The following is a 15,487-nucleotide window of genomic DNA, read 5'->3' as shown; positions in this document are numbered from 1 at the left end:
AAAATATCTAGGTCTGTTTTCCTTATATATTATATAACTAGGTAAAGGTCATCCATCTGGGTAGTTTCCACTCTTCCTCATCCCAGTATGTCCTGTATAGATGGGGTCTCCTGCCCTACAGAAATATATAGACTTGTGGGGAACTATAGAGGATAAAGTAAGGTGCGAGGAGTGAGGGGACAGAAATGGTGGGGGTGCATACCATGTTCTCTCAGGATAGTCGTCACTGAGTGTTTCTCCCCATGTCCAATTGAGTGTTTCTCCCCATGAGATCCACCCACTGAGTACCACCCCGAAAGGGGACAATCAGGTAGCGGCCTCACGTCCTTGGCCTCATGGGAAGAGGCTTCCCCCATGGGAGTCGTGACAGTTCCCTGGGATTTGTCACAATTGGTTAAAAAAAACAACAACATGCGTTTACCTTGTTTGTGGTCCCCGCCCGTAGGCGGGACGTGGGCACCATCTCCAGCTTGGCATTGTTTGGCAGGTTGGCAAATCTCCACTGCAGCGATAGGTCAAGGACTGTCCTCTGGAACCTGTGGAAAGGACAAGAACATGCAATAAGAGGGGTTAATGAGTAACGATTACTCTCCTGAATTGTACTGTGAGATATATTATAGCCCCCATCGGCACAACACACATCATTGTACAGCAACAAGGAGAATCAATGTTTATCCCCACTTCCCTCTTGGTCACTTGATGGGAGAAACATAAGGCCAACAAGTGTCATGCGTTACCTAGGCTCAGTATAAGATACAAGTATATTTGGTGACATGTACCCTGCTGTCATTTTATGATCAGTCTCAACATGAACCTGCTCAATTCTACAACCCCCATGTACCACATCCTCACCCCAGTAAGTGCACCAATTGCAATATTATTACTTGAAAAAGAAACAGAACAGAATATTACTAAATGAAATGAGCAAAGAAGGTTTGTAGGATAAATGATGCAGTGTAAATATTGACTGGACAGTGTATACAATGGCACCAATAGTGGAGCAGGGTATACGTTTGAAAAAGTGTGACAACATTACCTACTAGGTGCACAATCTAAAAGACGCTTACTGCCCCGGAGTACTCCCTGTGCTGCTCCTATGCTGCAACAGATTCTGTGAAAATAGGCACCCTGAAGAGATCTTACCCATCCCCTCCACCTCTTGCTCGCCCATCCCCCTACATCTAGTGCCGGTGTCAACACCTTTCTGTGGATTCAGCCAATGTACTCCTACATGTATACCTCCTGCCACTGAATAACATTCCCCACTCCCAACTGCATTTCGAAAGCTCCTTGCCGGTGTGCCACTTCAGAACTAAAAGGTTCTTCCACAACGACCAAATTCTGTAACTCTTACTTCAATGCCCTTGTTTTACAGCTTCTACCAGTAGCCCCCTTTTCTAGTAATACTACCGGAAACACTCCATTCTACAGATTCGGCCAGGGATTTTTGACACCATCACATCCTATGGCCGCTCTCCCGCGCTACAGCTAATGCATGGAGATGTTATCCGGGGACTAAACATAACAAAGCCCACGCCCCATGCTCACATGACTGCACCCATATCAAAAATGGAGACTTGTGTATTGTACAGTTAAAACCTTTTGGCTACCACAACAGCATATGACTAGGTAGTACAATAGCTTACCAAGTATTGTCATGCTGTGCTTAACTGCTCACATTATATGGACGTGTTGACATTATTAACCAGGTATGTTATGCTACTTGCAGTATTTGCCAGCTATTAACATATATGGACAGGTATTTACACTAAGTGTCATCACATACCAAGTAAAGCTATCCGCCTAGAACTCCTACGCAAGGGACAGCATCCTGCCTATTTTTAGCCTGCCCTATTAACATTGGTTTCCATAGCTTTGATGCAACTGCCGTCCATGACCCGATTTGTGCCCTCCAAAAGCATATTCAGCAGCTAATAAAAGTGCAAAAACACAGTGCTCTCTTAGAATACCAGCCAGATCACTGCAGCTAATTACATATTATGTCAGGTATTGCTATCATTTGCCACATTCACATTATAGGCCAGGTACCCCATTTCAAGGTCTCTTCCACAACCTCTTCCCCAGTTATCGCCCCCTCCAGGATCTCTCTGTCCACCTTTGTAAGCTTAGGGAGATTTTGCCTGGCCACGTATGCCTGCATGTCCTCCTGTGACTAATCCTTCTGCCTAGTGCATAACTCCTTATAAAAACGTGCAAAGCGTTCCGCTATGGCAGTGCCACCTTTCCACATCAATCCCCCTGTATCCGTAATCCCTTCCAACCTCCGGTCCGCCCTGGTGCCTCTCGTCCTATTTTCCAGGAGGGTCCCCACTTTGTCCCCCTCTCAAAATACCTTTGCCTGGTGCATCTCATCCTCTTGACAACCTCTCCAATCAAGACCGTGTGGAGTGCCTGCCTCTTGTTTCATTTCCCCCAGGAGAGCCTCCCTGTCTACACCGCCCTGATTCATCCTAGTTCGCATAGCCTTCAGTTCTTCCCGTAGTTTGCCATCAATCAATGTTCTCTCGTGTTTCCTGCGGGATCCCTCCACAATGAGCAGGCCCCTGAAAGTAGCCTTAGCTGCCTCCCACAACATCGTCATGCCAATCTCCTCATTGTCATTAACTTCGAAGTAGGCCTGTATCTTCTTCCTCAAGAACTCCCTGAACACTGGATCCCTCAGCAGAGTGTCATTGCACCTCCACCTGTAGTACTACAGGGCATTAGATATCCGCCAGTCCACTACCAACAGCTCGTGGTCCGACCACTTGATGGCCTCTACCTTCGGGACTACAATCTCCCCTTCCCCCACCCCCTCCCCCGATGTCAGCAGGACATAAATTCTTGTGTAGGTTTGATGTGGTGAAGAGAAAAAGGTGTAGCCCCCCGTCCCGGCCACGATCTGCGCCACATATCCACCCAGAAGTACTCCTGTATGAGGTCTCCCAGGGCCAGGCTGTCCTTCGTAGCCCCTCTAACCCCTGCACCATTCCCCGACCACCAGTCCAACTTGGGGTCCATTATCATACTGAAATCCCCACCCAACATCATGGCACCCTCTGCCCACCCATCCATCACCCTGAACACCTGGCGCAGAAACCCTACCTGACCCATATAGGGCACGTAAAGGTTGGCCAGTGTGATCCTCCTACCCTCGGACATCCCTTTATTCCCAGAAATCTGTCCCCAAAGCCTCTCTTAGTCCCAATTTCCCCAAATGGAACAATTTACCCAGGAGTATGACATCCCCTTCCTTTTTTGAGGGTTTATGAGAAGCCCAGAAGTTCCTTCGTATCGCTTTGCCCTTTATCAGTAATTCCGCCCCCTGCCGGTAATGCATCTCCTGCGTCCTGAATAGGACCATCAGTTTTTGCTTACGAAACATGTTATTGGTTAGGGATTGTTTGTTTTGGCGATTCAAACCCTTGACGTTTAGCGTACCGACCCGTCCCTCAACCATTATCCCTATTCACCCATCGACCATGGCGCCTCTTGCTAGGCCCGAGGCCGCACCTATATTAAGGACCCATGACACTCTCAGTCCAACTTCACCTTCCCCCTTTCTCCCCAACCCTTCCTCCCCTCACACCCCAAGTCACCCCTAGTCCCCTCCAACCCTTACCCCTCTCCCCCTAGACTGAGGCGTCCGTCTCCATCCCCCAGTGTGATTGGGCATGGTCAACGAAGCACCAGGGTCTCGTCCCCTGCCCTGGATAAACTGTGAAGCAGATCCGTCGCTTCGCGCCTCATGCCAATCCTGAGGGTCAATTGAACCACATTAGTATCAAGCTGAGGTCCCAGGTCCCCGGTCCCCTCCCCCCGCTACCCCACCGCCCCCCTCACAACCTCACACAACCCATTCTTAGAACATTATGCAGAACCAAACAAGGGAGTCCACACAAACACTGTGGCACTGATTCCCCATGACCCCCATGGCTGGCAACCAAACAGTGGGAACCCCACAAACAACTTCATACCCATGGGTCGCCAATCATCTCCAAGGCAACACAGATAGAGTGTGGATAAAGCGTGTTATTCCCCCACCCCTCTATTTCACTTCGTGTCCCCCATTCGTGGAGGGGGTGGGGGGTGTTCAACTTCTGGAACATTTGAACTCTGTTCGCCCTCCACTTTCATCGGGCCGATTCCAGACCACTAGATCCCGCGAGGGGTCAGGTACCCCCCTTGCACGCTCCGTGGAAGGGCCCACCTGACTGCCAGCCAAATCCTCTGTAATCCTCTGTATGTCCTCTTCAGCGACCAGATGGTACAGCTCCCCCTCCCGTTCAAAAACCAGTGCAAATGGGTATCCCCAATGATACTTGACCCTCTTCTTCTGCAGCCACCTGGTGAGGGCCCTTTACCTTTTCCTTCTCCTTCTCAGCAGTGTGTGTGCCGACAGGTCCTGGAAAATGGCCACCTTTGAGTCCCTGTCCTGTATTTCCCTTAGGCTCTTTGTTTTCTCCAGAATCCTTGCCATAGTAGTACATGCACGCTAGAACTGTTTGAGTTCCTCCGCCCGCCCAGTGGACTCTGTCGATCGTGAACCCTTCTCCAGCATCCACTCTGAGAACTATCTTTATTAAGTCCTGCACCTTATGCTCCAGACCAAACAGGGTTTTACCCTCCACTTCTACCAGGCCGAAGAAGCGAAGGTTGTTTCTTCTCTCGCGGTTCTCAATATTGTCTCCCTTGAGGCGCAGATCCTCTTCTCTGCGCTCCTTTTCCATGAAGCGCACCTCCATATGCATCTCCAGTAGTCCAGTGGACGTCTGGTTGGCCTTTACCCCATCCATTCTGTCCTCCAGCGTGGTCACTTTAACTGAAAGGTCGGCCAGTCGTGCCCTCATGTCCGTTCTCATACCACAAATTTCTTCAAGGATGGTCTGAATTTTTATGTTTTTATAGAGCTCAACTCTGCCGGGGCAGCAGAAGCACTCCCGGACTCCATTGCTGTATCCTCCGCCTGAAACTGGAATTTCACCAGTGCCTTCTTCCAGCTCATGGATCGCCCACTCCCAGTCTCTCCGCTATTCTCCCGGAGTCTTCAGTGTGATTCCGCTAGTCTGTGGGTGTTCCGCCCGGTACCAGACTTCAGGACCACTGGCGATGCAGCTCTCGGTCCCAGGAGGTGTTGGGGGTGGCTGCACACCCAGAAGTCCCACAACTCAAGAGGGTTATCTATCACCCGCCTTTATACTCCACCGCAGCGTCCGCCTATTGTCATTTGGGCCCCTGAGTGTGGCTCTATGTCCCCCTTATTCGTTAATGCGGGAGCAGGTGTCTTCCTCTGCTATGCACACAGTGTGGAGGTGTGGTCCCCACCCCCTTCAGCGATTCCCTTCAGCAGTAACCGTCCCCTGGAGGTTAGTGTACCCCCCACTGCAAGGATCGATCCCTCATTGCGACCAAGCCTGGTCCCGCTTTCCACGTGTCCCCTCAACTGGTCGATTTACTGTGTACTGCACTGCATCTAGCTCTCCTTCATAGACCTCACGGTTGTCGCCCCCTTTCCATGCTCTCCTTCCCGGTCCTGGGGCTTATCCTGCTGCGTGTCTAATTTGTGCACCCCTCCTGGGGCACCAACTCCTCGTGGCTGCCCCTGCTTCTGTCCAAACAGGTGGAAGAGCACCTCCAGATTAGTGTGCCTCCCTGCGAGCTCACTTCGTGTCCTTTGCTGAGTGCTGAGGGCTGTGCACCCAGACGTCACCCATGGACTGTGGGTCCTGCGGTGATCCCATGAAACTTATAGTTCGCCGTGGATTGAGGCGCCAAGTCACCCGTGAGGACAACGCGGCTCCTGAGCACCCCGAATGTCTAGGCTTCTCTTAGGGTCTGGGCGCTGTGTCGGGTTTGCAGGCATCAAAGTATTTATCTATGAGGACCCAGGGGTCAACCTGCCCCCACAGTGTACCACGATCTGTGAAAAACTGTCCCTCCTTCCAAATGTCCCGCTCCAGCGTGGGCTGCGAAGAGTAGGCAGAGCTTCACCGCCCTAGGCCCGTCTTCCCCATCCGTGCCGTAATGTAGTCAGTGGGTACAGCAACGGGGCACGTGTCTCCTTCGCAGAGCTCTGGCATTTGTGTTCCACTTACTGCAGGCCCCCGGCACCTGCCGCAGGGCTGCCACTTCATTATATCTCCCCGCATGGGAAGGCCGACACCTTTCCTGCCTCCTCATCTGCCCGAATCCACGCCGGTCGTCCGTTCCCCCAGCAGGCGCCTGGAAGGGTGCACTCCTGTGACAGCCCTGGTGGGATGCACCTCGCCTGTGGTGGGGGCGGGGTCTCCTTGCCTCATCCTCCCAACTCGCTGAGTGTAGTGGAACTCCGGCAGCAGTGTAAACCCACTTACACAGCCCTGCAGGGTTTCGCCGCATCCACAGCTCGGGTCCCTGGCTCCTTCCTTGTTGTCTCGGGCCATGCAAGATCACGTTTCCTCCTCAACCTGAGAAGAGCGGCAGTGGGGGAGGGGCGGCAGCCGGCACCAGGCTGATTTCAGATCGCCCATGCGGCTTTGGGTCCTCGCTTCACAACCCCTCGGATGGCAATAGATTACGACATGTATGGTGTAATTTTAGAAGCAGATAAGGGTCTGCTTTGTGCAATATCTCCACATACAGCCCTGGAAAGGGAGGGAGCACGCGACTCAGGCAGCTATCGTGCCTGCGCCCCCTGGTGGCCTCTTTCCAAACTTCGGCTGAAAATCCCCTCATTCACCCAGCTCTGCAACTCTTCATCCCTTGCTCCCATCGGTTATTTACTATGATGGACCCTTCCAAGCTCAACTGGACTTTTTGCGTACAACGTGCATTCTTCTGCTTTTTACAATCTAAGGTCAAACATTCCTAGTCAACAAGTAGAATAGAAGCTGTGACAGATTGCCCTTGGAACTGCCTTCATACCCTACAGAAGGTTAGATGCACCAGACACAGTGCTTCTACTAACTATCTTTTCTGTAATAAATATTCTAGGGACACCAGAAGCATGGGGGATAAGAGAGCAGATGTAGCAAGATCCTACAGATCTCTCTATTCCCACCCTCCTCATGTGTCTATACCAAACATCATCTGCTGCAAAGCCATGTGCATCCACTAGTGGATCTGAATTTACATTATCAGCATTGCCCATGAGGTCAAAATCAACACTTTTTTCGGACCTGAATATTACTTTATCAAATTCTACAATACTAGATAAGTAAAAATATTCATATTGTCCGTCATGCCAGAAACAAATAAGGAAAACAATCAACCATCCTCATATTCATCTTAAATCCACATTTTCCAATAACAGTCTCTGGTTTTCATTCGCTCACCGTTTTCTACTGGCACAAACTGCAAATCCTTAGGGCATACTTAACTTTGAGCCTGCTCCTATTCTTGTTCCTGTGGAGGGGCGCCGGTATCTCTTCGTACAGCGCCGATATGAATCAGTAATTGGTCATGTCACTATTTTCAGCGATCTGTTCTTGTTTGTACAGGGAGAGGTACAGGAATTTGAGCATTTCCTTTTCCGTTCTCTGTATTCCTGCGCCATATGGTGGATTCATTTTCAAGTGAAGCAGTCACCTGAGCATGACAAATCACAGAATCCGAGGTCCAGAGCTCAAGAGTTGAGGTATACACCTTGGTTTTTCATTTATATGAGATATAATGCGTGAAGTGATTCATTCTAGAAGTAAATTGTTAAGTGAAGACAGAATATTTCTTTTTATGTTCGCTATTTGATTTGTATTGTAGATAGCCACGAGTACAAAAGATTGTACACAGTGGGGCATAGTACAGCACCCACTTATTTCCTGAAGAAGGCTGGAGCATCAAAAGGCCACAGTGGAGGGCTCATATATACTGACTGGAACATGTGTCAACGACTTTTTGTTGTTAAGAAATGCACACACTGTTAAAAAGCAATTAGGTGTAATGTAATATGGTAATCAAATTGTTAGTGTAAAGCCCTTATCAACGTAAAGGGCCTGTATATATATTGTTTGTAATTGGTTGTTGTGGTGAGAGTGATTGTAAATGGTGATGCATGATTAGTTGGGTGTGTATGTACTCGTGCAAGAGTTGAGTAAAAGTTACAGCGACGATGGCGACGATGGCCAAGAGCTCCTGGGTGAATCCACAAGAATCTGGTTATTCATCCTGCCGCCTGAGCTCTTATTTCACTCTGCTGTGTCCCGCTTAAATGAGGAATCTTCTGTGAACACCCCAGATCAACAGCTAAGTGTCATGGTGCCCCAGAGATGTAAATATAGTGAGCTATGTATCCAGCGCAGGGTACAGACAAGGACGCCCCGCAGAGGATCTCAGCTGGGCACTCCACTGTAGCGGAGCCCGAGCCGGGAACCGTGAGATGTAGACGTGCAGAGGCTGGCTAGTGAGCAGCTTGCGCAAGTAAGCACTGTAGCTCCTCACTACGGAAGAGGATCTCGAACCGTGCTGCACAGCGGTTGATCCCAGAGTCAGCAGAGCATCGGCGACATCGACTCAACGTGATGCCAGCTGCACAGTCATACTGCGGCAGAGAAGGAAGGCCAGCGGACTGGATCCTGAGGTAGGCCTTGGCAGGGAGAGCCACAGGGCCCGGGCAGCCTAGAAAAGACACCAGTTGGTGGTAGGAGAGAGTGGGGACATCCCGCCCGGAACTGACTGTGCCTTTCCCCATATTCTGAACAAAGCGGATAGGAATAGGAAAAGGCCCTAGAGGAGGGTGTGTACTAAAGAGCATTGGTGGGTCGTGCACTGGGTGCCGCACTCCCTGCCAACACATCGGAACCCCTATGAGGCATGAATTCCACTGCAGAGGGAGCCTTCAGGGTGATTCGAGTACACAGAGAAATTAAATGAGGATTTTGTCTGCGAGTGTTCAGCTCCCACAAATGGACCCCCCTGCAGGGTAAAAAGGGTGGAAAAGACTGCATCCACCACTTTGCTCGCTGCACTTGGAATTACACGATGGGAAGATAACCTCTGGTGTGCGGCGAGACATCAGTAAGGCACCTTTGGGCAGCAGAGGGTCTCTGAATGTGGTAGAGACACCAACTTGTCACAATGTCCAAATCACAGAAATCCGGCAAGCAGCTCTACTTTGAATCTCCTGCTAAGCCTTCAACCTCTGAGATCTGCTCCTCTGTGGAGACTTCACGGCCCTCGCTGCAGGACCCAAATGGAGCATTGGGCAACATTAAAATTATGCTGGACCATTGGACGGAAAGAGGAACACTGACATGTAAAGTCGACCATATGCAGGTGCGACTTGACAAGCACTGGGACCGATTAGATGAGGTTGTGACCCAGTGTCCACGATTGTGGATGAAAACAACAGTGCTAGGAGAGACTTGGACACGATTAAACGAGCGATGAAAGAACTGACGGACAAGCAAGATGACCTGGAATCTCGAACCAGATGCAATAATTGTCATAATCCATCGATCACGCCCCTTTTGGTCCTCCTGGTCCATGGCACGTCGGGGGTTACTCGCTGTAATACACCCAACATGGCCGTATTCGCAGAACGCGGTCTATCGACCTTTACGTCCATGCAGCACGTTCCATAAATTAACCACACCCCTGCGGCTCCGCACGTCTCAACGCTATCGTTAGCTGAGGCTAGACGTGCGCCGAGTTGTGCTCCTGGAACTGAGTTGCTGCTCTAATTCCCGGACCCTCTCCTTCTCCTTCCCTTTCCTTGTACCTGTTCTTTCTGCGTTCCACGCACACCTTCCCCGTGTGCACTCTTCCTTTCTGGTCTTCCTGGAGTTTCCTTGATCCCGGACGAAGAAGCTGAACGAATCCTGGAATCCGACGACGACCGAGTGGGCTTATACAAGCCCCGAACAGCACGCAAGAAAACCCCGGCGAAGGATCCCGCAAGGCAACATAAACAGGTGAGAAAACATGAAACCTGTGACAGATTGAGACGCCACCTGACTGAATTCGACACAGACATGGAAGCGGCCATCCAGGACCTAATGCGTGGCATGCAAGCGCTGATGACCGAAGTGCAAAATTTAAAGGCAGAGAACGCCGCCTTAAAGCAATTGGTGTTGTCCCGTGAATCCGCTACTGGGCGGCGTTGTTGATAAATATGATGGTTCCGCAGAGTCTTCGTGGATTCCTTGACTCATGTTTGGTCCACTTTACTTTCAAGCCTTATTATTTTTCTACGCCCAGAGCTAAGGTGGGCTTTATTATTTTGCATCTTTCCGGCAATGCCTTGACCTGGGCCACCCCACTGGTTAACTCTGGGGATTCTCTCCTGGATGATTACGATGGCTTCATACAGGCCCTTAAAACCATGTTTGACCGCCCAGAGCAGGTCTACAGTGCCCAAGAACGTCTACTCGACTTTCAACAAGGAACCCAGGATATGCTTACATATGTCACATGCTTCAAACAGCTGGCTAAAGAGGCGTATTGGTCCCCTGAAGCTTGTATTACCCTATTTCGAAGAGGGCTAAAAGAAGACATCAAGGATGAATTAGCCAGAGTGGCGCGCCCAAGTTCTTATCAGGCCCTAATGGATCTTGCTCTGCAGATTGACTTTTGCATTCAGGAGAGAAAGGCAGAGAAAAAGAAAAGCAAGTCGCCACTCCAGAAGAGCCCCATTGGGATACCCTCGAACCCGAAGGTATTTCCACTTCAAGTAACGAGCCTGAACCTATGCAGCTAGGGGCATTCCGTGGACCCAGATCCTCCCAAGAAAGAATGCGTAGGATCCATAACGGGTTGTGTATGTATTGTGCATCAGACAAACATTTAGTAAGAGAGTGCCCAATAGCCCCCCCACGGCGCTCGGGAAACGCCAGTTCCCGATCCTAAATGGAGCACAGGTTCGGGAGAGAGATGCCTGCTCCACATCAATTCCATCCTTGAACTCTCCTGGACAAAATTCCTTGGTGATTCTACAGGCCTTCTTATCGCCATCCAAGAAGGAAACGCATCCCATCCTGGCACTGGTGGACTGTAGAGCTATGGGAATTTTCATAGACCAAGAATGGGTTCTTAAACACCATATTCCTTGCGAATCCCGGACTATCATTCAACCTGTAGAAGCTATTGATGGAAGACCCCTTTCTTCAGGACCCATAACCCTTCAGACCAAGGATGTCGAACTTGGCATAAACCACCATGGAGAAAGGATAAAATTTGACATCATCAAGTCGGCCCACTACTCAATGGTTTTGGGAATGCCCTGGCTTCAAAAACACAATCCGTACATCAATTGGGCAGCGGGTTCCTTGTTCCTGGGCTCAGAATTTTATATGTCCCACTGTTTATTGTCAGTCCTTATTCCGACACCATCAGAAGGACTTCCTACGAATCACCAAGGTACAATCTCTTATCTCAAACATTATCCGGGTTCTGGAGATATACCAGGAATACTTTGATGTCTTCTCCACTGCCATTATCCAGGCGTTACCTCCCCATAGACCAGAAGAAGGACCCTTCCACTGTAATTCCCTTTGGGTGGATGTTCATCTTATCCGAACCTGAAAAGAAAGCCCCTCGAGAATACCTGGATACTAATCTTGCAAATGGCACCATACGACCCTCTAAATCCCCAGCAGGGGCCTCACTGTTTTTTGTTCCCAAGAAAGACACCAAGGAACTCAGACCGTGTCTGGACTATCAAGGTTTAAATCAATGCACCCTTAAGGATCGCTATCCGTTACCCTTGATCTCGGACATTCTGGAGGCAGTAAGGGGCGCAGTTGTTTTCACCAAGTTGGATCTCAGGGGTGTCTACCATCTGATTCGCATTAGGGCAGGAGACGAGTGGAAAGCGGCCTTTAGAACACCCTTTGGTCATTATGAATACTTGGTCATGCCTTTTGGACTTGCTAATGCCCCGGCGGTCTTCCAACGCTTCATGGATAGGGTGTTCTCAGACATGCTATTCCTTTTTGTGATTGTCTATCTTGACGATAGCCTAATATTTTCGAAGGACATTTCCAAGCACGAAGAACATGTAAAGGCAGTGTTACGACGACTACGCGAAAACAAGCTCCTGGCAAAGCCAGAGAAATGCATCTTCCATGTTTCTACTGTACACTACCTAGGATTTGTCCTTAGTCCAGAAGGCATTGGAATGGATCAATCCAAGGTTAAGGCTATATTATCTTGGCCAAGCCCCACCTCTGTGAAACAAATCCAGTCTTTCCTGGGCTTAGCTAATTTCTACAGGAAATTCATACCTTCCTTTTCCGAGATAGTCCAAAGTCCAACCAATCATTGTCCTATTAAAGAAAGATGTACCCTTCCTTTGGACCACAACTCAAGAGGAAGCCTTTCAACGGTTGAAGACTGAGTTTACACAAGCTCCCATCCTGGCTCAACCTGATGTCAACCGACCATTCATAGTGGAGATAGATGCCTCTGGTTACGCTATTGGAGCCGTCCTCAAACAGCTATTCGGGGACAGGATGGAACACCCCATCGCTTACCTTTCCCGGACGTTAACTCCCAGTGAAACCCATTACTCAGTCTTGGAAAAGGAACTGCTGGCCATCCGTCAAGCCTTCACCGAGTGGCGTCATCTACTCCTCGGAGCGAAGCATTCTGTCCAGGTCCGCACGGACCATCGAAACCTACAAGTACTGCAGGCCTTGGAATGTAGGAACAGCCGTCAAGCTCGCTATGCCTTCTTCTTTGCCCAGTACTAGTTCCAGGTTCACCACGTTCCCGGGGCACAAAATCTAATAGCCGACGCCCTCTCTTGACGTCCAGACTACGAACCTCCGGGAGATCAGGCATATCCCAAGATGTTTCCCCATACAATATTTGTAGCTCAAGCAAACAATGTCCTGGAAGACATTCGTATGCAAACTCAGACTTCGGAACTCTGGAAGGATCCTTCGAAAAGGACTCAATGGGATCTGAGAACCCAGGACGGATACCTGTTTAAAAATAACAACCTGTTCATTCCCACACAGAAACTACAACAAAAGATAATAAACCTCTGCCATGATACCCCTCACTCCAGTCATCGCAGCATTTCCAACACCCTCCGTCTAATACAAAGACAATTCTGGTGGCCCAGAATGAAGGCTGACGTTCAACTCTACGTGCAATCTTGTTCTGTCTGTAATCAAAACAAACATGACAACCAGAAATCAGCAGGACTCTTATTATAGCCTACTCCACCAACAAGACCTTGGGAAGTCATCGCTACAGATTTTATTGTAGAATTACCGCCATCCAGAGGGTACACCACTATCATGGTCACCATTGACTTGTTCACTCATATGGCCCATTTTACACCTCTGTATAAGTTACCATCCTCGTCGGAACTTGCTGGAATCTTCCTGGAACACATCTTCCGACTGCATGGACTTCCTTTCAAGATTATATCGGACAGAGGACCACAATATATCTCTCAATTTTGGAAACACCTCTGCAGGATACTAGGAATCCAATGAGCCCTCTCCTCAGGATATCATCCCCAAACCAATGGAGTCACAGAACAAGTGAATCAAACCCTTGAACAATACCTTTGTTGTTTTTTTACTAAGGTCCAGGACGATTGGTCGCTTCTGATACTAGTGGCAGAATTCGCCTACAACAACTCGGACCATTCGGCTGTTAAAATCAGCCCTTTTTTTTGCAGGCATGGATTCCACCCTGCGGTACTACCTTCAGTCCTTCTGCACCCTACACCAGTTCCAACAGTCGATTCCTGGATTGAAACACTCATCAATGTACAGAGAGAAGCCAAGGAACATCAAGAAAGAGCACAGATCCAAACTAAGCACTATGCAGATTCGAGGAGAAGGCCAGGGCCTTCTTACACCATTGGGGATAAAGTATGGCTATCTTCGAAGCTACTGCCCCGACATCCTCGACCGAATAAGTTGGCTCCTCGATATTATGGGCCCTTTCCTATAAAAGAAGTCATTAACCCTGTGGCCTTTCGACTTAAACTACCAGACTCCTGGAAGAAAATCCATCCAGTTTTTCACAAATCTCTATTGAAGCCTTACATCCAAACCACCCGGACTAATCTTAGACCCAGTCCTGTTGTTGTCAATGACCAGCTAGAATATGAAGTGTCTCGAATATGTGACTCCAGATATAGACGAGGACAACTTCAATACCTGGTGGAATGGAAGGGCTATCCACCCAGTGAACGTACCTGGGAACCAGTCTCAAACCTAAACTCCCCCAGAATGCTCAGAAGATTCCATCTAATACATCCAGGCAAACCCGGTGGAACGAGTTTTAGTAGGGGGCATGCTGTCATGATCCATCGATTACGCCCCTTTTGGTCCTCCTGGTCCCTGGCACGTCGGGGGTTACTCGCTGAAGTACAGTCCACTAGGAAAACTTTCCTCGACATCAGAAGGAGACTATGAGAACGAGACATGAAGTTCGCCATGCTCTTCCCTGCCAAACTTGGAGTGGAGCACGAGGGGAGAACACTGTTTTTCCACACCCCAGAAGAAGCTCACACATTTCTTGAGACTTTGCCCAGAATACTGCACTGCAAAGGTAATAATGACTGAGGGGGAACATCCACATACTAAATTGGGCTGCAGAAACGATCCACAGAGGGGAAGACACCCTGATCATTAGCAGTCAAGTAGCAACACATCCTGGTGGATTACCCAGAAGTCGGGCCTAGTTGTGACCCCATGCATGAGCCATGATGTTATGTTTTGGTTTGAGGGAGGTGTGGAACTGGCGAATTGGGGTTGCTGGCTGGGGAGGGAGCGGGATTGTTAACAGAGTTACTGTTAAGTTTATACAGTTGAGTCGAGAATCGTTCAGTCTCATTGACGAGAAGTACAAAGAGCATTGTGCGTTATGAATGAAGCATTTGACATGGTGGTAAAGAAGCCTGGGGACACGGATGACTAAGCAACTTAGAAGTATGACATGGAAAATTAGGGTTCTGAACTGTCCTTCCAAGTGCCGTAAGGTCCTCCTATATATGCAGATGCATCAGGTAGATGTAGTGTTCCTCCAGGAGACGAACAAGTTACTTCTTACCTTGTAACGTTCTTTCGACGGGATGTTCCTCCGATGTATTCCTCATCTTAGATATCTCCTTCCAGCTCTGCTGGCCTCGGAAAATTTTTCTCTAGAGGGCGCTGCGCGTCGACGTACTCCGAGTTGATGTCCCTCGACAGCCGCCGTGTCGACGTCATCCTGCCTATAAAGGCCGCACGCAGCGTCTGTTGCTCAGTTCCGTTTTGTAGCCCACAATAATACTTTCTGGACTAGACTAATCACCCTGAAAGAGCGTAAGCTGCAACAACAAGGGAAGTAGAACTGCGGGGATGGATGGGAGGGTCAATGAGGAATACGTCTGAGGAACATCCCATCAAAAGAACGTTACAAGGTAAGAAGTAACTTGTTCTCCGAAGGGATTGTGTCCTCCGACGTATTCCTCATCTTAGATAGGCTCCCATAGCAGTATTCTATTATTGGAGGAGGGAGTACTGACTTCACGCTGTCTTCTATTGATGAATAGAATGCAGTACAG

The 15,487-nt window shown here is 49.2% G+C and overlaps 1 protein-coding gene across 1 annotated transcript in view; it reads right to left on the bottom strand.

The window, feature by feature from the left end:
• Nucleotides 1–15,487, bottom strand: part of ASPSCR1 (ASPSCR1 tether for SLC2A4, UBX domain containing) — a 1,532,603-nt gene that overhangs the window by 1,207,362 nt on the left and 309,754 nt on the right. Inside the window, exon 3 of the mRNA XM_069655312.1 lies at nt 422–536. Coding sequence (XP_069511413.1) covers nt 422–536 — 115 coding nt within the window. The remainder of the gene's footprint in view (nt 1–421; nt 537–15,487) is intronic.

This window comes from Ambystoma mexicanum, chromosome 3q (genome assembly GCF_040938575.1).
Source record: "Ambystoma mexicanum isolate Mex_15411 chromosome 3q, UKY_AmexF1_1, whole genome shotgun sequence".
Taxonomy (NCBI): Eukaryota; Metazoa; Chordata; class Amphibia; order Caudata; family Ambystomatidae; genus Ambystoma; species Ambystoma mexicanum.
Note: the sequence above shows the minus strand (reverse complement) of the source record. Positions and strands in the feature narration are given on the sequence as shown.